Source organism: Aplidium turbinatum, chromosome 7, assembly GCF_918807975.1.
Source record: "Aplidium turbinatum chromosome 7, kaAplTurb1.1, whole genome shotgun sequence".
Lineage (NCBI taxonomy): Eukaryota > Metazoa > Chordata > Ascidiacea > Aplousobranchia > Polyclinidae > Aplidium > Aplidium turbinatum.
Genome location: NC_137478.1, coordinates 7,570,453 through 7,593,567, shown reverse-complemented (window position 1 = coordinate 7,593,567; position 23,115 = coordinate 7,570,453). Strand labels below are relative to the sequence as shown.

Here is a 23,115-nt window from a genome sequence, read left to right as displayed (position 1 = left end):
AATACGTTCTATTAGTGCAATGGTTTATCAACAACCAATTTAGTGAATTTATGTGCTATAAAAGTTAAAGGTATTGTGTGGTAGCTGATTAAGTAGTCATTTTATATGATGTTCTTGATGTCAACTCTGAAAAACTGTTTAAGAAACACAAATATCAAAAAACTGCATTGAACAATTGGCATAAAAATTTTGACAACAATGTAAAAACTAGTGTTGAGTTGTAAAAATTAAACAGTTGCAATGGTAATTGGCAGCATGGGAAAAAGGTTGTATATATGTCGGATTATTGCACTTAAATCCTATGAGTTTTGTGATCATTGTTTTTGATGTGGTGCTATTTAACCAGCATTTATAATTAAAATTTTTTTCAGATGAGGAATAAGAATACCTGAACAGGCACTGGTATCTAACTATGTTGGGTGTGAAGGTATTTGAGTAATCTTGAATTTGGTTGTTGTTTTGGCTAACTCTGCAGTAAGAGACATGGAAGACAGCAATGCTGAGAGCCTTTCAATGCCAAGTGGGAGTAAATCCAATGTTGTATTGCATGGTAAAGACTATTCTGGAGGGGATGTAGTTGATACACCTGGACAACAACGAAAAGTCTATAACAGTCGCCTGGAAACAATGAAGCGGCAATTTACCAAAAAAGTTAATCGGAGGTCTATGCCGTCTACTAAAAAATTGCCAACTTCTGCTGGAACTGATAAACAAAAGTTACTGTGGAAAGTCGAAAACCCTCATGGAGACAATGAAGCCAGACTTTCAACCCAGGTAACATCGTTGTATAACATGTACACTGTACAGTACTGGTGACATTAATTTGAAACTGGATTGGCATGTAAATTTACAAAAGTAATAATAAAATATAAATTTAATAACAGATCACCCACATGCCAAACCAGTTTGTTATGGTACAAAGAATCTTTTTTTTAACAAGATGGTGTATGGTAGATCAATGACTGGGTCATCACTCATCAGTGTAACGGCCTGAAATGACTGAATAAATAACAAATAAGTGTGGATGTGATGCTACAATTCCTTCATTCACATAATGCCATAATCAATAACAGTGATTTATTTGGGTTTGAGAGGGCAAACTTTATGGAGAGCCCATCTTTGTTGCTATTTATTAAATGTTGCCATTAGATTATCGTATGCAAAAGTATCTGTAAGCTGGTGTGCCCATTTTTTATAGCTTTTGCATAATTAATACATTTTAACTGTCCTTGCAAAAAGTACAACCTGAGATTTCTGCTATTGTACAACTGAATGTGGGGCTATGCTGAAATAGACTTGATTGATTGACGTGTTGGTTGTAATTATTTGGGTATATAACTTTTTTGGTATGAAGTATCTGGGCCATCTATCAATGACACTGAGATGACCATATGTTTTTTAATGGCTCACTTGATATTGGTGAGCCATTAGTATCTGGGCCATCTATCAATGACACTGAGATGACCATATGTTTTTAATGGCTCACTTGATGCAACCTTGAAACTTGTTTCCATTGCAAAGTAGAACTATTCCATTCCAAAGATTGCTTTTGTAATTGTGCTTGTGGTAAATCGCTAGTGCTAAGCTACGTGAGAGCAAAGATTTCCAATTTACAAAAAACCTGTCTTCAAAACCTTCAGTTCTAAAATTTTGCTCCAGCAGTTTTTTAAACAGGCATGCTGTGATGTGTGAATGTTTGTTGATGGTGATGAACTTTTTTTGAAAATTATCGGGTATTGTAGTTCGTAGCCTAATTATCATTGCCGCTTTTACATCGTTTTAACATGGCTAAACGTTGCAATAAGACCCTAACCACAACCCCTAACCCTAAAACGGCAATGATAGGCGGTACCCGATATAATAATTAAAAAAAAATTCAATTCAAATCACCGAATAGTGAACTCTCCGAAAAAGGTTCTCACCGAATAGGGAACTCACCAAATCGGACTCACCGAAACGGGCCATTCCGTGCCTGCAAACAGTCCAAGTGCATCCCAGCTCTCAAATCAATCATTTTGTACATTGAATCAACGTTTGAAAAAGGACTGATTTGCTGGCTCCTGATCACAGTTGAAAAATAAATTCGTATCATGTTTGGTTTCTCACCTAAACGTTTGTTTCTCACAGGCACTGTTTTCTCTTTAGGAGTTGCCAAAAGTAATGAGGTCAATGTAAGAGAATTAAAAAAGTAAAAAAGTACAGGCTGTGGCAGGATTTTTATTACTGTGAAAGCTTACAAGTATGAATTTTGCTTATAAAACGTTTACCAACAACTTTTGGAATATATTATATTATTAATCATATTCATGTGAGTCTTTTTTACATATTATTGTTTATGTTACTAGACTGTTGGACCAAGTTCTGATAAATCGGCAAACCCAAGTGCATCCTATCAAGGTAGCAAAGAGGAGCTTCTTGCGCGTCATTCGAGAAAGTCAGACGCTATTTCGTCTGAAGGTTTTAGTTCTCGTTATGCACACGGCGGTAGACCTCACACTAAGTGTTCATCGTCTCCACCCAATCAGAAGCCTGGAATAGAAGTCGACAGAAGACACCCTGTGAACTACCATCCAGGAAAAGCGAGATCACGGGCGATGCAAATGCAAATGTCATCTTCTGCTCGACAAGTTCTTGAAAATGTTCTCACAAAAGAAATGAATGTACCATCAGGCAAAAGCAAACCTCTCAAGAAAGCAATTCTTGAAAAGACTAGCAAACCTGTGAATCCACCTGGTGAGAAATCCTTGTCGGAAGAAAAGGTTAACACCCGATTTGCTGACAAAGTTTCTCATTCTGCTAGCCATAATCCGACTGCTACAAGTGCTACAGGATTGCCTTCAAGCAACTTCAGAGAGAAATTACGACAGCACTACAAACAAACTTTACATTCACGTCCAACACCAAAGAAAGACAAGCCAGAAACTTCGCTCGGCAACTCTGAAGCCTCAAACGGTAATTACAGTCAAACTTCCATGGTTTTGACCCTGATGCATAATCCTGTTTCAGGATAATTTTGCGAATTGTGTTTTACAGTTTCTTCAACGCCTGTTGTTTCTGGTGGAACCACCAGTACTGATGTTGCCACAAGCACCTCTCCTTTGTCTAACATTCCTACAGCTTCGGCAAATGATTCCATATTGCATAAAATTAGACAAAAAGGGCCGATGGTAAGTTGTGAGCTTGAATGTAGAGTTGAGGGGTGTTGGCGTATCGACAATTGATTTTTGAAAACTGGAGAAGTCGTAAACGGGTGGTTTTGTCTAACTCCATAGCGTTGGCTGCTACTGGTGATTTGTGTTTTAAAGCAGCGAATTCATAGTTTTTGTTGCTCAATGTCGTACCCTTTTTATGCTCTGCGATGTAAAGTCAAGTAAGTGAAACTACCCAGACAGCAAGATCCGTCATTGTTACATTGATCAACATCTGCAAATGTTGATTCACTGTAAAAATTACGAATTTTGCTAGGATCTGAAATCGAAAACATTCGTCGTATTTGGAGTTGATTCTGAAATTATTGCATTGTCGGAGGGTGACAATGAACATTCCAATAAAAACGTTGATGTTTTTACCTTTGTTTGCACGCATATCACTATACGCTTAATCTACTTACAAGCTGTAAATAATAGGTTGCCAAACGGCTTAACCAGCAGCACAATGAAGACACGGAGCACTCTGAAGCACTCGCAACCACAAAGCCAGGACTTACAAACTTAAGAACAGCACCACCTCATACTAAGGTCGGTGGCTTCGTCAGGTTGACTGTAACAAACAAAATTCTTGACTTGAGTTCAAACGTATTTTTATGGTAGTTAAACCAATTTTAACTTGAAAAGTTTAATTTCTGTGGCCAATTCTCATTGTGTTCATTTATGTTATCGAGTGCAAATGAATCTTTCATGAGGTTTTTTCTTGCGTGCGGTCCGCCAATTGAGGCACGAAGGTACTTAAATATGAACAACTCGGTTGTAAGCAGACGCTTTCATCTTCGCCAGTCACCGCCCTAACGTACACTGCTCGCCAATCTTCGTTTACTTTACTATGCCTGTTTGGTTGCAAACAACTTGATTATTGTATATATTCCAAATCGCTTTTATTAATTCCTACCTTGTGTAACTTTGCAGGGAATAGTTTAAGACGACATTGTACGTAACTGATTCTCTTAAACTAACGTCTGCGTTCAAACTGCTTGTCTTGCTAAGACTGCAGGTTTAGTCCATATTTTTATCAACACATCCTGGTATAAAAATGAGCATCATTTCCTATCGACTTAAAATTGTCTGATCATCGTTTTCTTTCAGACTGCTGCGAACAGACCAGGTTCCCCACGCACTCCCAGGCGAAAGAGTTCCCCTGTGCCGGTGAGTGTAACAAATCGTTTAAAAACTGTATATAAGTTGCGCTTGACTATTATCTGGCAGCTGGTCAGCATCGGCAGCCAAGGGTGGTAAAAAGATAAATCACAGGGGTCACCGGCTCAAGCGTAAGAAAACTACCGTATTAAATCACTTCACTCGGCAAAAATAATTGAAATGTGTGAAAACCGATAGGTTTAGTTAGTAATGATGAAATTTTAGCAAAAATGCACAGGTTGGCAATTTCTATCTTGCATTGATCTCTTAGAAGGATTAGATCAGTTTTTAATGGTTGATTTTTGGACTTCTGTTGCTTTGTGGTTTGTTACCATGTTGTCGAAAACAAAGCTTTATCGTTGCACAAACAAAGACTTTAGAAATTAATTTGCCAATTACCAAATTTTGTTGTTTTTAACAACATTGGCGACATTGTATAATGGAAAAAGGGCGTTTCGTTGCTCGCTTTTTCACCCAGCAACTCTTTTAATTAAATCCTGATTATGTAACGCACGATTGCATTTGTAGGTTTGGTTTTCTTTGAGGTAAACGAAAATAACGTCTAGGTCCAAACAAGCAACGTTTTTTTTTGCATATTTTCAACGTCTAGCTATGTTGAAGCGTTATAACAAAAGGCCAACACTGTCAAAGATTTACGAAGCCTTGCAGTTTCCAAATACAATCACAGTTAAATTACTTTGTTTGCGTAGTTTCAGGTATATCCATTAAAAACCAATACTGGTAATTGGTATCACATGCCTTTAGAATTGCTCAAATTGAATATGTAGCAATTCTTTTCAGAGAAATAGTTTTGTTCTATTTGAAGTTAAATTTGGTTTGTAGTTTTCAATGTGCTTGCAAAGGTTGAAGAGTGCAGGAGAAATTGCTGATCTGATATCACGTTTATGACGTAAGAGAACCACATTTATTCTTGATATGCTTGATGAATATGGTCGTGTCTGAGAGGGTAAAACACTGGGTTTTGTTTCTGTCATGTTTATGTGGTTGATTTTAAACAAAACTTCATTTTTGTGTTCTGCTGCTTGCGTTCAATTTGCAATTTGAAAGCAATATGGGACCCAAACGAGTTGTTTTTGCTTTTAAACTTCAAGTTATTTCTACCAGCAATACGCTGACGGATGAATCTTTTTGTCTCCAGGAAATGTTTTTTCTTACAACAAGTTTTTCTTCAATACCTTGTTAAGACCGATAATGGCCCACTTGTTGAAAAGCAGTTTAAATTGAACAAAGAGATTCAAAGTGTCGTGTTTACACATCACATTACGACTTCCTTTTTTCAACACCAAAGCATCAATCACCTTTAATGTGTGGTTGTGTTTCTTTTGGCCACTCAACATATTTTCGTGGGTAACCACTGCACAAATGCCTGCAGTTAGCATGCTTCCTTGATTACTTCTGCACTCCTTTTGTCACGTGTACTCCGCGAGGCAGTACTCTGTTTTATTCGTATCATTTCATTCTGGCAGGCTAGCGAACAACAGCTTCTTTTGTTCTAGTTCTAGTGTTGAGTTTAACAATCTTACGTTGTGTATTTTGTTGCAGAAATTGCGATTCGATCATTTTTCTTTTGTTAATACATTTAAGAAAAATAACCGTCTTTGTTCATGATCGAATCGCAATAGGATAAGGTTAATTTAAAGAAATTTGTGGAATGGTGGTGATAACATGCGCCTTTCCCAACTGTAATTTTGAAACAGCCGACGTGCCCGAAGCGGTTGCTTGTGTGGTGCTGCAAAGTCACACGTACAGTCATGCTGCTACGACGCGCAACGCTCCAGCGCCCGTAAACCTTGGCCCGAAGCTAAATCGACCTACTGTAGATATTGGAGTTTCTCCAGAAGAATGGAGCGTGTTCACCAGAAGATGGAAGGCTTTTAAAGAAGGTTGCAGCATTCCTGATGAAGCAGCTTCAGTCCAGTTATTTCAATGTACCGGCCAAGCCCTAGGGGACAGCCTTCTCCAAGCTGACGCTGAGACAGTGAGCAAACCTGTAGATGAACTTTTGCTTGCAATGCGACAACTGGCCGTTATACCTGTCGCCACAGGGGTGTTACGGTCGGAGTTTATGGCGATGCACCAAATGCGCGACGAAAAATTTCGCGCTTTTGCAGCTCGTGCTCGAGGAAAAGCGGATATATGTGCGTTCACTACGAAATGTTCCTGCGGGCTGAAAGTTAGTTATACAGATCACATGATCCGCGACACACTACTCAGTGGAATTTCGGACAGTGAGATTCGTCGCGAAATGATGGGAATGGACAAAGTATTGTCGATTCCCATCAACGATATCATCGCCCTTGTCGAGATTAAAGAAATGGCTCGCAATGCGGTACCATCTCATGACGTTTCGGCAGTGTCGACGTTCAAGCGCAAGAAAAGCCAAAGCCCTATTCCAAGAGACCGTGGACACATCCAGGCAGCACCTTCCTCTCCCAATTGGTCACAAAAAACTCACTGCCCTAAATGCAATAGATTATTCAATCGTTACAGAGAAGGCCCCAGAGGTTGGAACACTACGCCTTATTCCCTTTGTCTCGAATGCTTTCGGTCATCTCGTCATAAAAACAAATGGGGCGCTCCTCCTAAAGATGCATCAGTCGGAGCACTCTGTGTAGCACCTACTGTACCTCAAATAGGCACATTTGCCTCAACACAAACTGACATCGCAGCCCGAGACCCAATGTTCTCAACAATTCGTGGTCCTCACCACACATTCCAAAAAGGGCATTGGACACCATCCCGCATGCGAGAACATCCCACAGTTCGGGTAGACATATCTATGGATGACTCATGTCATCAAGGCAGGTACACTAGCGTGATAGCACAAGTAACAGCAATCGCAGATACTGGTGCCCAAATAAATGTATGGTCACTGAAGAACTTTGTGCAATCCGGCTTTGGACAAGAGACCCTTGTACCCGCACCAAACCTAATAGCTGCAAATCGCTCTACTATTTCCATTACAGGAGCATTTCGTGCCATCATTCGGGGCACAGCGCACGGCTGCAATGTTGAACGTCGGTGCATGATTTACATCAGTCCAGACGTTGACAAGTTATACTTATCTCATGACACACTATTGCATTTAGGTGCCCTATCCCCGAAGTTCCCAACTCTAGGGGAACATCAGATCAAGCAAGAAATGGCGCACAATCTTATCGAACCAGAAATCAACGTCGTCAGACTTGTCAACGGTGGATGCACAGTACCCAGCAAGCAACTGGAGTCGTGCACTTGCCCTCAACGTGGTGCAGTTCCAGCTCCCCCAACCAAGCTTCCGTTCCCATGCACACCTGAAAACAATGACAAGATGGCAAACTGGCTACTCCAGAGGTACGCCGCATCCACTTTCAACACTTGCCCGCACCGCGCGCTACATTGTATGGCTGGTCCTCCCATAGAAATACATGTTGACCCCAACGCGAAACCAGTGGCCGTTCATACACCAGCGTCTATCCCCTTGCATTGGCAAGAAAAAGTACACGCTGATCTCCTCCGCGACGAGGCTCTGGGAATCCTTGAAAAAGTCCCCCACGGCGAACCCACCACATGGTGTCATCGCATGGTTATCACACGCAAAAATGATGGCTCACCACGCCGTACTGTCGACCTGTCCCCCTTAAACAAATTCTGCCAGAGAGAAACCTTCGCCTCCGAAGCTCCATTCCAGCTGTCCCGTCGTGTCCCCGGAAACACTTGGAAATCGGTGACTGACGCATGGAACGGCTATCACAGTGTTCCACTGCGTCCTTCTGATCGGCATCTCACAACTTTCATCACTCCCTTTGGAAGATGGCGCTACACTAGGGCACCGCAAGGATTCCTATCCTCTGGGGATGGCTACAATCGCCGTTTCAATACCATATTAACCGATTTTGTGCGCAAAGAACGCTGTGTCGACGACACAGTGTTCTATGATAGCCAACTGGAGGAACATTGGTGGCGAACCATAAAATTCCTCACTTTAGTGGGACGGGCGGGCATTGTCCTTAACCCGGACAAGTTTCAATTTGCCCAACGCACCGTAGATTTCGCTGGATTCCGTATCTCAGAAGCAATGGTCGAGCCCCTCCCTAAATACTTGCTCGCCATCCAAGAATTTCCAGTCCCGAATAATATCACAGACATACGCAGCTGGTTCGGATTAATCAACCAAGTAGGAAACTATGCTCAACTGCGTGACCTAATGGCACCGTTCAAGCCGTTCCTTAGCCCAAAGCATAAGTTCGAATGGTCTCAGGAGCTGGATTCCGCATTTGCCGCCTCCAAATCGGCAATCGTTGATGCTATTCGCCATGGGGTAGAAATCTTTGACCCCTGCCGTCGAACATGTTTGCGCCCTGACTGGTCCAACAAAGGCATCGGATATTTCCTTCTCCAAAAACATTGCGTATGTGCTTCCACTATACCGGACTGCTGCTCATCAGGTTGGAAAGTGACTCTTGCAGGATCCCGATTCCTCTCATCGGCCGAACGACGTTATGCTCCCATAGAAGGCGAAGCCCTAGCAGTTGCGTGGGGCCTAGAACAGACAAAGTATTTTACGCAAGGCTGTGATAATTTGGTTATTGTAACGGATCATAAGCCATTGGTAAAAATATTCGGTGACCGTACGTTGGACGAAATCACTAACACTCGCCTGTTTCGTTTAAAACAGCGTACACTAATGTGGCGCTTTGATATCGCACACTTACCTGGCACAACCAACTGCGCAGCCGATGCTGCCTCACGTCACCCAGTATCATGCGATCTCATTGCTGTAGCGTCGTGTGCAGAAAATAATGTAGCAGAAATGGCGCTGGTTACTGCCATACAGGCAGATGCCGCCCATGCCTTTTGCTTGCAATGGCCTGAAATCGTTCGGGAAACAGCCGCCGATCCAAACCTTAGCAAGTTAATGGTAGCTATTGAAACGGGATTCACCTTTCCCAACACCGGCGACATTCGCCCATATCTCCCCTATCGTGACGGGTTCTTTGTTGAAGACGACGTTATTCTATATCATGATCGTATTGTTGTACCACCATCGCTTAGGCCTAGAGTACTCTCAACGTTGCATGCTGGTCATCAAGGTGTGTCTGCCATGGAACGCCGGGCACGTGCTATAGTATTTTGGCCCGGTATGACTAATGATATCCATGCTATTCGTGACTCGTGTACTTCATGTAATCGTAATGCTCCATCTCAAGCAGCTCCTCCCCCGACGCCATGTGATCCCCCAGCTACACCATTTGAGAAAATTTTTGCAGATTATTTTGACTATGGGGGCCGTCACTTTTTGGTCATTGGGGACAGATTCTCTGGGTGGTCGGATGTATTTGCCACGCCATCAGGATCGAGTGCCGCAGGAGCAGCTGCTTTGACTCAACTCTTGCGCTCGTACTTTGCCACGTTTGGTGTTCCTGAGGAAATATCTACAGATGGGGGTCCCGAATTTACGGCTGCCGTCACTGAACTCTTTCTTAAAAATTGGGGTGTGCAGCACCGCATATCGTCATCTTACTTCCCTCAATCTAATGGTCGAGCTGAGGTGGCTGTCAAAACTGTAAAACGCTTGCTCATGACTAATGTGAGCCCAAACGGAGACCTGAACAACGATTCCTTCTTACGTGCATTGTTACAGTTGCGAAACACACCTGATCCTGACTGTGACATCTCTCCAGCAGAGATCGTGTTCGGTCACCCTCTGCGCGACGCATTCGGTTTTGTAAACCGCCTAGTCAAGTTCTCCAATCGTCACATTCGTCGTACATGGCGGGATACATGGAAGGCAAAGGAAGACGCCCTTCGCCTGCGAGCTGGTCGAACCGATAAGGCGCTGTCTCAGCATACTCGTCCTTTACGTACCTTACAATGTGGAAAACGCGTATTTATCCAAAACCAAAACGGCAACTATCCTCGAAAATGGGACAAAGTGGGAATGGTTGTCGAAACGTTGCCGCATGACAAATATGTAGTGAAAGTTGACGGGTCGGGCAGAATCACAAAACGGAATCGACGTTTCTTGCGAGTAATTCCACATACTAAAGCATGTGCCGATCCCATCCCTCCTCAACCAAACATCATTGCTCACCCACAGAGCCTCCCATCATCTTCTTTTGCCCAGCCTCCTGAAACGGACTACTGCCCTCCCCACCCTCCGCATCACGAAATAGGCCCTAGCCCAGAAATTGGAGAATCTCCGATGTTGCTTCTCGATGCAGATCACAGTCCGCCCGCACTCACCTGCCCGACACCAGCCTCAAGCCCGAAGCTTTGTGAGCCACAGCACTCACCTGAACCTCCAAAGCAGCCGCTACCTTTCGATTCAGTGGAACCAACCGAACCTACAAGTGGAGTCCCTCACATTGAAAAATCGCCTGTTTTGCGCCGTTCCACGCGGTCCCGACGGCCGGCATTGGATTTAGACGCATCCTCTGGTCAATGGGTAATCAAGGGGTCGAGCTCGTAAGTCTACAGTTTCGCCTTACGAGCTGGGGGGGATGCACAAATGCCTGCAGTTAGCATGCTTCCTTGATTACTTCTGCACTCCTTTTGTCACGTGTACTCCGCGAGGCAGTACTCTGTTTTATTCGTATCATTTCATTCTGGCAGGCTAGCGAACAACAGCTTCTTTTGTTCTAGTTCTAGTGTTGAGTTTAACAATCTTACGTTGTGTATTTTGTTGCAGAAATTGCGATTCGATCATTTTTCTTTTGTTAATACATTTAAGAAAAATAACCGTCTTTGTTCAACCACCGCAGCGTAAAAATGGCCTGATGATAGCTTCTTAGCTTTGACAGATTTCGTTACTAAGTTACTACAAGCAAAATATCATCTTTACATAAATTCAACGTGTACGAATGTTGTTGTTTGGAAGACGAGATCTTGTGTTTTTAATCAGCATAAAAACTTTGCGTCTTTATCGAAACTCAGCTGACAGTGTTGAAACCATTTTTAAATGTTTATTATCAGTTCAGAGCAAAACTACTTTTTTCAATGAAATACATAATTATAACTAGTGTTATTAAAAGGAAAGGATTTTTGTCCATTCCTACCTAGCACTCTTTTTTGCATCGATTCAACGTCCACAAACGTTGAATCAATGTAGAAAAGGTCTGGTTTGATGACCAGATGACTATATTTTCTGGCAGAGCGAAGCCCAGGAAACCAACGCATAAAAACGACTATGTTGCAAATTGTAGGATGAGACAAACAGTTTGCTTGCCACTCATTAACCGAGGTGCTTTTCATAAGGAGAATTCAGTGAAATCTGAGATTGAATATTGGTTGTTGGCTTTGATTCTGCTTCATCAAACTTCGTTCTTTTCAACGGCAAAAAAACGTTAAGGCAATGCCAGTCTGATGCAAATTGTTTACGATTTTAGGCTATGAATCTGGATGCGTTTCTGTCTACCGGTAATCTTATTTTCACACAACTTCTGATCTTGTCTGCAACAGCATTTCTGTGGTTTGTTGTGAAAGCATAATTTTCTTATCCTAGCAACCAAGCAGGCAAAGCGTGAAATTATTTGCTCGAAATTTATACTTCTGTGTGGCCCGATTAGACATGGCGTTTCTACTGTATTTGCGCGACCACTGCGTTGCCTCAGACAGCAAATTAGTCGTTTTTTACTTACAAACGTAGAATCAATGCAATAAATGATTGGCGAGGCGAGGTTTACATAGTAGTTATTTGGTATCAAGTTTCAACGTTTGCTCAAACTCGCAAAATTACTAGAAGATGTTTGCTTTATTTGTCCAAGTACTTTGACAACATATGTATCTAAATTGGCTACATTGCAGACCGCAAAGACCTTTTGCTCAACTTGCAAAATGCGTTCTTTTAACATCAACTTAACTTCTGCAGACGTTGTTTAATCAACGTTTGAAAAATTAATTTTATGATGTGGGTGTGCATCTGCAACCAGAAATTAGACTAACACTGTAAACTAAATAGTTAATTTAATATAAACGGTAATGAACTAATAATAAACAAGTGCAGTGTGTATGTTTTCTATTACTTTACAGTGATTTTCATTCATCTAAAATGGAAGACACTGTTTTGCTTGGTATTGACGCATTGTTATATAAAACTTTATTGTGCAGTCGAAATATGTTTTGGATATAGTAAAGTTTTGTGTAAACGTGTTTCCTAAAATAAATCGCCAAAACCGCAAAAACTCTGCGAAACTTGCGCAACCGATATTGAAACCACTAAGTATTGGAAATGTAGTTCGCTGTATGAAAGCCGAACTTTTATCAACTCCACTCTTTTACCAAATTTGAGTGGGTACAACATTCGTAGTAAATTGAATTCAAGCTTCAACGTTTAGTTTTGTGAACAGCTTGCCAAACAATGCATTGTTTGCGTGACTTACTTATCACTGTCTTTTGCCAAGAAGTGAACTGTTTGTCGTAGCAGGTTATAATTAGCCGAGACGGAGCTACCCAAATGGTTTAATTTTTCCTTTTGCTAAGTGGCCAATTGTCATTATCAATGTATCAGAATGGTGATCTGCTTCTTCTATTCTTAGAATTTTACAAAAACAAAGTAAAAAGTATGTCTTCAAAGCGATGGCGAAAATAATATACAAGGAAGTATCGAAATTGGATTTCGCAACGTAAAACAAAAGTTTACTGTACTTTTTTCCTAAAATGTGTTAAGCGTTATTATTTGAATCGTTATTTAGATATGCATATCCGGATCTTTAAAAGCCGGCTTCATTTACATTTTAAAGGGATTCGCTTAGCCCTAGGAGACACCCGAAGAACAAAAGGTTAAGACCATAGCGGTCTGTATACACAGGCCTTGACAACGTGCGAACTGGAGGCCTGATTAAAGGCCAAAGTAATTTTGGTTTTGAGCTCTAGTCTACATCCCTTTGAAATGATAGTTTTGAGAATCCAAATTGCCAAAGTGTGATCACTGAATCTCAAATCACTCTAAAAGTACTAATTGTACGTTAGAAAAAATGACAAATTTTTCTCAATTACCAGTGTTGCCAGACGCTTTTTGCATTTCCAGCACAAGTGTTAAAATCTAGTCCGTTGTTTAAATGGTATTAATAGCACAAAAGTAACCCAAAATCACACAAAATATAGACAAAGACTATATTTATTAACTTATACAGGCTACTCAAACTATCAACTTATACTAGAGATTTTGACTACTAACAGATCGGCCTTCAGTCAAATTTTAAGCTGCACGTTGTCACGGCCTAAACTCGCCATAGTTAAGACATAGCAAATAGATGAGAAACAATTATTTTGAATTTTTTAGCATCGTGTGCAGCTTTGGTGGTCCATAATGGTTTGGTTAACAGATATGTAGCAACAAAGCGAAAACATTCTTTTTTTGGAAAGGAGTATGGATCTCGCTCAGACATCTTGAACGTAATTGGATGTGCAATATTTCTCCATTAGCTTTCATATGTCATACTTGAATTAATTAAAAAGCATCGAGTAGTGAAAAACACGTCTCCATGTGGCTTGCCAGAAATGTGCTTCACTATATTTGCTGCTATCGAGCTAGCTTCAACGAAAAGTAGGCAGGAATCATTTTCTAAAAACTTTTTTCTCTTGCGTGTTCTTCATTGCTCTTAATTGAAAGAGTTAATGAGCACGACCGAAAACAATACAAATTTCTTCCACCTGAGGGGCTGTATCTGAAGAAAAACACCTTCGTTTCGAAGTACTCTTGTTAAAGGTACGTCATTCTGAATAATTCAGAAATCTTTGAAGAAAACGTCAAGGCTATTTAAAGGCTCTTTTTGAGTTTTGGATTGTCGTGTGTTTCGTTGTATTTTTTTTTCAAATCTGCAACAAAACAGACTTTATCGATTTCATAACAAACCGAATTTCTTTACTAAAAGGTTAAGAACTAGTAGTAATATGCGATGCGATCTACATTCTATACGTTCGAGAATGCTTTTTATTAAATCTGCAAAGTTCCAAAAGCCACGCTTTGAAAGGTACACTTAGAAGTAAAAATTTTTTAATAGTAGGCTACCACGAAAGCATTAGCTGCTTGCTGCTACTGCAGCACTTCGCGGTGCACGCTCAGATGCGAAAGAAAGGCATCAATTTCCCTGCGCATTTGCACAGGATTTTGCACAACATAAACGTTTTGTCCTTTTACATCAGTTTAAACGCAGAATAACCTTGAAAAGTTGTCACTGTTTATTGTGTCGCTCAAGTTGGTATATTAGCAACCGGATCTGGTGGTACAGTGAGAAGCATTTTAATCCAGTTTAAAAATACGAGACTCTGTGTATCACTGTGTACTTTTGTGTTTTCTCACGCATCACACAGTTTTTTTTCTGTGGTTTTTGCGTTGATGAAATACTTTTTGACGTTTAACCAATGTGATTTCCAGTAAACTTTTGTTTTGTTGGCTTTTTCGCCTTTCTAAAATTATGTTGTTCCGCAGCTTTGGCAGCGATTATGGCCTGTTTTTGCCGCAGCACAAACATGTAAAACTTTAGACTATTTTCACCTCAAAATGTGAAAATAGTTTTGTTTTTGTTTTCATGTTTTGTTGCTCATCAACCATAATATGCCAACTTACCAACTTGACGCTTTGGAGTTTTACGGAACATTTTGAAGTTAAAACTGTTTTGCAAAAGCTTTTGAGGTGGCTAGAATGTTAAAAATAACAATAAAACATCAGGTGACTTTCACACTTGTGATGATATATCATTTGTTGGGAATCATTGTATCAGCAAGCTGGGGGATTGACAATAGTAGCATTCACGACTACGTCAAAAGACCTGCTTGTGTTCCACTGTTTTAAAAATAACACATCTGCCAGTAAATTAGCGTTTGCTAACGTCAAATGAATGCAACAAAGGACTGATTGGCTGCTTGGGGTCTTAACAGACGGTTAGTGCCCGCCTGACTTGCCCTTGGTGTTAATAAGTCCATGGTTAGGTCTTGGTTTCAATATACCACTTACAACAATATCCAGTTTATCCACACTATTCCTGTGCAGAAATCTCTACTTGTAAACGCAGTGCAAGGATGCTCGAATTTGCAAGAATTTGACTTTCTGTAGGTAAACAGCTATGATTTTAGTGCTAGAGAAAACTAGTAAACTTTTCTGTTCCATGAATTTGACATTTCCATGATTGTTCTTTGATGCGTAACGTCGTTTGTCTGTTGTTGAAAAAGAAAACCGCAAATGTGGTTTCAGCCATTGCTTTTACATCACAATGCCATACGTGAGAAAATGAAAATGGCTAGTTTTGATAAAAAAATGTCTACTTTGCACCTACATCAAACTTCTAATCAGTGTTGTCTTTTGTGGACATGTTACAACTGTCCTACCTTTCGTATTTCCCCCGCAGAAGCTAAAAATATCAGTGAAAATGCTAAGTGCTTTGAGATCGGACTCCTGACTTTTGGTGACTTTTTCCGTCTTATTGAAGTATGCTATATGCGTGAAATCTTATTGAATTTTTCTAATTTGTAAAAACTGACCATCGTTATGAGTATCACCCCAGCAGACATTCTTTTCAACGTCGTTACCATGTAGCTGTAACAAAACTTTTTCGAAACTGTTTTGCCTGATGAAACTTGTGCATTGTTTCACGTTTGTTACTACTATCACATTTAATGGTGTGAGGTTGTCTTGGGGACTTCGACGTCTTATCGTAGAGATTTAAATGTTGTCAGTTTTTTAATGTCTTATCTGTCGGATACTAACGCCAGGTCTGGGAGAAATTCGACTGATAGCATTGGGCTGGGTTTTACTTGACAGAAAATAGCTACTGCATGGGAGAAAATTAGTGCTGAGTTGCACTTAGATTTTAATTTCCTTTATCGTTGTCTATTTTTGTAACCGTAGTCATGCTTACGGTGTCGTTGCTTTCAACTTTTGTCATTTACGGCTATAAAAAAAATACAGTTGAGTTTAATGGCTGAGCTCAGCGCAAAACTTTACGAATCCGAGTCCCAAAAGTTTGATTTGCCTCTTTTTTGATTTGTAGTTTCTAAGTGATAACACAAAGAAATGCACAATAAAAAAACCGTTCCACGCAGTGAATTATATGTTGTGGTTTGTAGCATTTTTCACTTTGTTTTCTGAGTTTAGGGTCATGTGGCTTACATTTTATGCCAGACAGCAAAATCTGTAATTTTTGCGTTGATTTTAACGGTTAACGTCTGCAGACGTTGAATCACTGTAAACTGACGGATTTTGCTGTCTGGGATCAGTTGTGCTCATTATTACGCATTGCGCGTGTTGTAGATATCACCGAATGTGTGACAGGATAATTTCAACTGAATGTGCTGCAAGTATTTCCATAAGTCCAAGGTGCTGGTTTTATCTCGATCGTTTGGTGGTGTGCGATGCGATGAGCTAGCTTTACTTTATTCAACAAACTTAAAAACGAAGCATCTAAAAGCACAAGAGTTAAATGAAGCACCCAACTGAGTAACTGGGACACATCCACAACTTAACCAGTTTTATAAGCGTGCTGTTTAGGTCAGGGGTGCTCAAAATTTTTTCCAGGCCGGCCAAATTCGGTAATGAGGAAGTGTCCGCTGGCCAACAGTGTCTGACGATCTTCCTTTGCGTAAAGGAAGATGCATTATATTATTTAATGTCATTTTCATACAACAAAACAATATGCAGGTTTAATATTTCGTTGTATACATATCACGATTCACGTATAGGCCCATTAGTTCAATTTTATTTTTGCTGCTGGCGCAAACATGTATAGAACGGAAAAGTAAACACACGAACTTGACACCAACAAAACGGAAAATGGCAAAACCCAAAGGTTTAATATATACATTGATGAAACTGTTATAAACACTGTCTTAAAATTGCACAGCCACCAAACCTAAAAGAGAGCTAGATAAAAGCACTTTTTTTTTGAAAACCGACCTACAATTACAATTAACACTTGCAAGTTCAACAAGGGCGATTTAAATTTGAGTAGACACAAAAGTAACTCAAAGGTTACGAGTTTTCTGAACTTTTTATTTTCAGTGACTTCAAAGGCGTTTTTAAATAATGAAATGTAATGTCCTAAAAGACTTAGCAAGGCAAAAATTACAGGAAACCGGCTTAGGGTGACCGGACGAATTTAGAAAAAAAAGTGATCAAAAACAAAGATACTATTAAGTATAAAAATAAATAGGTACATAGCCTACTGCTTTTTTCAGATATACTTTGATCATTTAATTTCAGTTTAAATATCCAAAACATTTATGATAAGTAAAGCTGTATAAGTTATCTGTTTTTCCAGCAAAACTTAACATGTCCAGAAACTTTGTAAAACACAGCTGTGTTAATGTGAAGGATGAAACTGACGTCTTGATTTCTATACCCAGGTCAAATCTCGTTCGAGCTTTATGGTACACAAGCGTAAAATATCACTTAGGTGAGAGTCGCTCAGCTTTGATCTCAAGGGGCCCTTGTTCAAGTTCATAACCGAGAACGTCTGCTCCCACAAATGGGTTGAACCGAACAAGCTCAATATTTTTTGTTGTTGCAAACGCATTTCTTGAAATTTGTTTTTATCAAGCATCTGATGAAAAGACGCGAGAGAAAAATGTTGGTGTCGGCTGCGCAGAGAAGCTCAATTAGCAGCGGTCCTTGAATTTGCTAGCAAGAAAATGAATGAATGCTCAGCTGTATCACTCAGAACTACGCTCTCAGACAATAATAGTTGATTTTTGTAATTATGACCCAACAATGATTATAACTTTTCTCGCCTGGATTTATCTGTGAGATATACCGTATTCATCAATTAAAAAAAAAATCAAGTTGAATTTGTATGATTTTTGTTTGTCTGCGGCCCAAAAACAACACCTTGTGCAACAACAGGCGCGGCCATACAAAAACGTATTGCTGGCCAGATTTGGCCCGCGGCCCGGAATTTGGACACCATGGTTTAGGTCAACACAAAATGAACATGGAAGCACAATGCAAGAGCGAGTGAAGCAGGCGTGGCAATTAACGAATACAAAATGAACTCAGACAATTTCAAGGCAATAGGGTTTAAAAATTACTTGGTTTGGTACTGCATACTTCTAAAGACATGATCTTTTTCAAAGTTTTTATCAAAACGAGCTTGCTTCTATATTTCTTAGCTTGCTGTTCATGCTCTATGAGTCTATGTCTCTTCAATTCAAAGTTTTATTGAAATATCGCAACTTTAATTTGTTGGTTTCACACTGATTGAGAAAGAGCTTCTTTTTGAGGAGGCCATGGTGAAAATCTGTCGTTGTGATTAAGTTGAACGTTATACGACGCTGTAGCAGCGCAGTATCCGTCTATTTGTGGAACAGATGCTGCTCGCATATTGGCTTGACTGTCAATTTAAATAATTCATTTTCACAGATCTACTTTCTTTTGTTGACCTCTGGTGTAGTTCTGTGCGCTATGGTGTGATGAAATTTTATTTTCAAGTCGTTGTTTTAATGAGATTACACGTATATTGTAAAACACAGCAACAACATGCTTTCATTCAGCTGATTCTTGAAATTGCAGCCCAAGCAAATCCATTCCTATTGACGGCTTTTTGATTGTTTTTTTTTTTTGTATTTGGTTTCTGCAGACATCTCATATAAACATCATCTAACAAAGGTTGCTTTTACGTTGCCGTTTTTAGTAATTTCTTCCTATCAATATGCTGTGTTCTCTGGATGCTTGTGCTTTGTGCATGGCGAACGCATAATGGTAGCCGTCTCGTTGCCATAAACGGATATTAATTTCTTACTTTTTGTTTGGACCATTGCAGCATTTCACACTAGAAGTGAGTAGTGACTGTATCAAACTGCAATGTCTAGCAAGCTTGGACAATGGACATGCGAATGTTATTTCTTTGTGTCATAGAAAATTATCTCAATCTATTGTGTATGCATTGTTGCGAATAACCACACGTTTTTTTGCTTTTGTCTGCATACGTTGAGAAAAAAAGGACCGATTTATCAGTTCGTTTACTTCCAGCATGCTATCTTTGCGTTTCTGACGCTCTTTTGAAATTATCCTTGAGCGTGAAAAACTGAAAAATCACGAACGAAATTCCAACGTCCTGGTGAAGGACGATTCCGGTCTCCGAGTTTTCACATTGTTAACTTCAACATGTAGTGATCTGTTTTGTGTGAGAATACTGTTGTTGATAGCTTAGTTTTTCCTGTTTGAACTCGTGATTCTTAGTAATATTGTTTTATTGGACTTTTGTCTGCGTTTCATCAACAGTAGGAAGTAAAGCGCAGCGTTTATGCGTGTCTGAAGTCAGTGCAGCATTCGTCCTGGGAATTGACTTGTCCAAAGAAATGCCTGGTTTAAGTCCCATGGAAAATTGAAATAGTTGAATTGGCGGTGTGTGAAGGTTGTGATGGCTTTTAGTTGAAAAAGTCAATTTACAATAAAACCAATGACGCATAGCCTGTGTTGATTCACTCAAATTAACATTTAAACTTCTCAGGCCTGGCTTCGCGACGAACTGTTGTATGCATTGGATTTTGTAACCTGCGTTGAAAGTTGCTATGTAAAATTGCGGTCGTTTTCAACTTGCATAATACGGTACAGTTAGTGTAGTAAGCACATATCACAAGAAAACAAAATGGTTGCGACAAACTTTTACTGCACACACTAAAAGTACAATTGGCCAAGAATTCACAAGGAGGCTACGATTAGCGCAGGTGAGAGAAAAATAAACAAACTTAGTCTTAGAAGCATGTCTGCTGGTCATTAAACCACCATCCTATGACACCGTTCCCTTAACCACTTACACTGCAAAGCACCTATTTGAACGTGATCCTTACCACTATGACAGCCTCACATTCTGGACGTATTTTCAATTTATAGATTTGTTGCAAAGATTCTGCACAAGTGCCAGTGTCCACTGGTGGCACGAATGCGGATAATGACCCTTACCACCGAGACAGCAAAATTCATCATTTTTAGAAGGATTTTGACGAAAAATGACGGATTTTGCTGTCTGGGCAGGTATGAGAAAGGTGTTAGCATCAACTTCTCTGGACAATGAAGTCCTGCACTCCCTGTATAAAACAGACGATTCCATTCGCATCCATTTCGAAAGATTATTTTCAATTTACTCATTTCACTTTTCCAGACCGGCCGAACCAGCCCATTTGCGAAGCGTGGTTCTAGCCCCATCGGCCGAGGACTGGCCCGAGGCCGTAACCCTTCACCTAAAGGTCGAAACCCATCTCCTAACCGACGTCCACCATCTCCCAATACTGATGGTATATCTCCCTACAGCCCTGAAGCTACAACGAAGAAGGTGAGCTTGAGCAATTGAGCATATTTGATGACATTTGCCGTACATCTTCCACGTTTGAAAAGTTACATTCTAATGTTATGGTTGAAAAACTGCAGGATGTGACTTTCGGCAATTGTCTCGATCTGAATGTAATAGCGTTTATATGGTTACAGTTTTTGTTCGCTAGGCAGTCAATTGATCAATCAATCATATTGAAAGACTCTCATTTAAATACATTTGTCATTATTGCACTATTGTTAGCTTACAGCACAGGCAGTGCGCAAAAATGTGGGTGCTAATTTATCTTGTATCCTGTCTGCTTTTGCTTTCCTCTTGTTCAGCCAACAGCACTCATTCATCAAACACGCATTTAGTCGCACGCTCAGTAATATGTCAGTCGATTGACAAAATGTGTTTTGAATTTAACGTTCGCTGTAGTTTTGTTTATCAAGTGAGTACTTCACTTGGCTGTGGCATATTGTTGGATGGTAAGCCGTAATAGTGAAAAGAAATTTCTTAAAATTAGTGTCTTTCACGAACTCGCAACGTCTTATCATTCTGAACACTCACAGGCTAACAAAGCGACACCTTTTGCAGGTTAATCGTGTGCTGAAAGCTCGCTTGTATTTGCTTCAACAAAACGGCCCAAATTCCTTTCGTATCGGCGGGGATTCCCCAGAGCATAAATATCTTGTGATCGTCGGCCCGCAGGTGAGATTGAAAAATAGCTAGAAAAATTTGTCCTTTTTTACTTTGCTTTAACGCTTGTAGACGTTAAATCAATGTAAACACATCGAACTTTGCAATTTGGCAATTATGCCGACAGTCTTGAGTTTGGATTGTTTTTATTTTAGCTCTTTTTGCGTAATGATTAACAAAAAGTTGTTCTGCATTGGTGAGCTCAAAGATTAGATAGATGCCAAAAGTTTTCAATTCTTACTTTCAATATTTCGTTTTCTGACGTTAATTTAGCATTTTAGCATATGAATTCCTAAATTTTCAAATCAATAAACGGCAAAAGCTCAACCAGCTTACCTTATGCTGACAGCGTTGAATAAGTCAAGCAGCAAATGAGTTCATTTTTTAGTTGATTCATTGTTTGCAAACGTTGAATCAATGTAAAAATGGTCATTTGCTGGCTGGAAAAGCGTGGCGTTTGTTTTTTTGGATTGTGTGTTGAATACTTCTGGTGTTATTAGACTTGCAATTGCGGTCGGGGCCAGTTTTGCGTCCACGTACTCTTTGTCATGCTCAGAGTTTTTCAACTGGAACCAACTAGTGGATTGCTGTGGAGACGGACGCTTAAAAATTACGAGGTAAGTAGTTGCGGCTGACGTGACGAAAGCAACATTTAATTCAACCAATTCATTCTTTGTGGAAAATAACTGCTCTGTTTTTGCTGTTTCAATGTTTAACAGAAGTTGCGCATGTGTACAAAAATCTACTCATCAAAATCCGTCCATTCTATGTTAATTTAACGCCGCAGACGTTGGGTCAATATAAAGAAGCTCGGATTTTTCTGGTTTGGAAAAACTTAATGTTGCAATATGAAGTAAATATCACTTTCTAAGATTGAATGTTATGCACATAAACTTAAATTCTTCTTGTCCAGTGCATAGCTTACAGACGCGATGAATGTTGCAGTCATTAGTATGTTAGCGTATTGTGAAGGTGACAGTGTCCCTACAGTTGTTTCAGCGACTAATCGGTTATTAATTTGAATTGACATTCACTATTCACATTTTACTATTACTAAATTGCACAACAGCAGTAGGTTCCGTTATTTTTAGATCAGGGCTAATACCAGTGCGGACACTACGGTAGTTTGAATTGACGGTGATTAGAGCAAGAATTTGAATTTCTTGAAAATGTTTAATTAAAAGATTATCCAGCCAGCAAACCAATCCATTTTCATAGTGATTTAACGTCTGCAGACGTTAAATCAATGTAAAAAAGGGCTAATTTACTGGCTTGTTAAACCAGGGTTTTCTCAGTTATAACTTTATGTGCTTGAAGAAACGTTTCAATTGTAAATTCCTACTATTTCTCTACAAAAAACAAACAACTACGAAAACTCTTTACGTTCTTTCAAACCTAATCTGATCCTTCGCGCAGGTGGAAAGTTTGTTCAAGAGCTACAAAGAACGCTGCAATTTACGCATCTTGCCCAAGAAATCACGAGTCAAGCGATTGGTGTCTCACCTTGCCAATGGCACCGATAAACATCCTGATGGGTCCAGCAACAGCGACGACCAAAGGTAAAGTTTACGTTTTATGAGTATAATTTGCCATCAATTTAACATACGTTGACTGATGACCTGAAACAACTGAAACTTCTTTTTCGGTCTTGCAATGTTGGTTTTGTATTGCATGACCATCTATTGAACCGATACGGATGTGAATAGGTTCCATGGTCAGCTGAACCGTGTTTCACAATTTTTCTTTGGCTTCTACACTTTAAAATCGAATGTGTGCAATCCTCATACCTTCAAAGATCTTTGACCTAACTAATGCATTGTTTT

The 23,115-nt window shown here is 39.9% G+C and overlaps 1 protein-coding gene across 1 annotated transcript in view; it reads left to right on the top strand.

Annotated features, from left to right (window-relative positions):
• The first annotated feature begins 483 nt into the window (after positions 1-483).
• LOC145773713 (mitogen-activated protein kinase kinase kinase 1-like) overlaps positions 484-23,115 on the top strand; it is a 42,767-nt gene continuing 20,135 nt past the window's right edge. The window contains exons 1-9 of the mRNA XM_082584848.1: positions 484-774; positions 2,346-2,952; positions 3,034-3,167; positions 3,627-3,737; positions 4,299-4,358; positions 20,444-20,614; positions 21,191-21,304; positions 21,793-21,909; positions 22,709-22,851. Coding sequence (XP_082440974.1) covers positions 484-774; positions 2,346-2,952; positions 3,034-3,167; positions 3,627-3,737; positions 4,299-4,358; positions 20,444-20,614; positions 21,191-21,304; positions 21,793-21,909; positions 22,709-22,851 — 1,748 coding nt within the window. The remainder of the gene's footprint in view (positions 775-2,345; positions 2,953-3,033; positions 3,168-3,626; positions 3,738-4,298; positions 4,359-20,443; positions 20,615-21,190; positions 21,305-21,792; positions 21,910-22,708; positions 22,852-23,115) is intronic.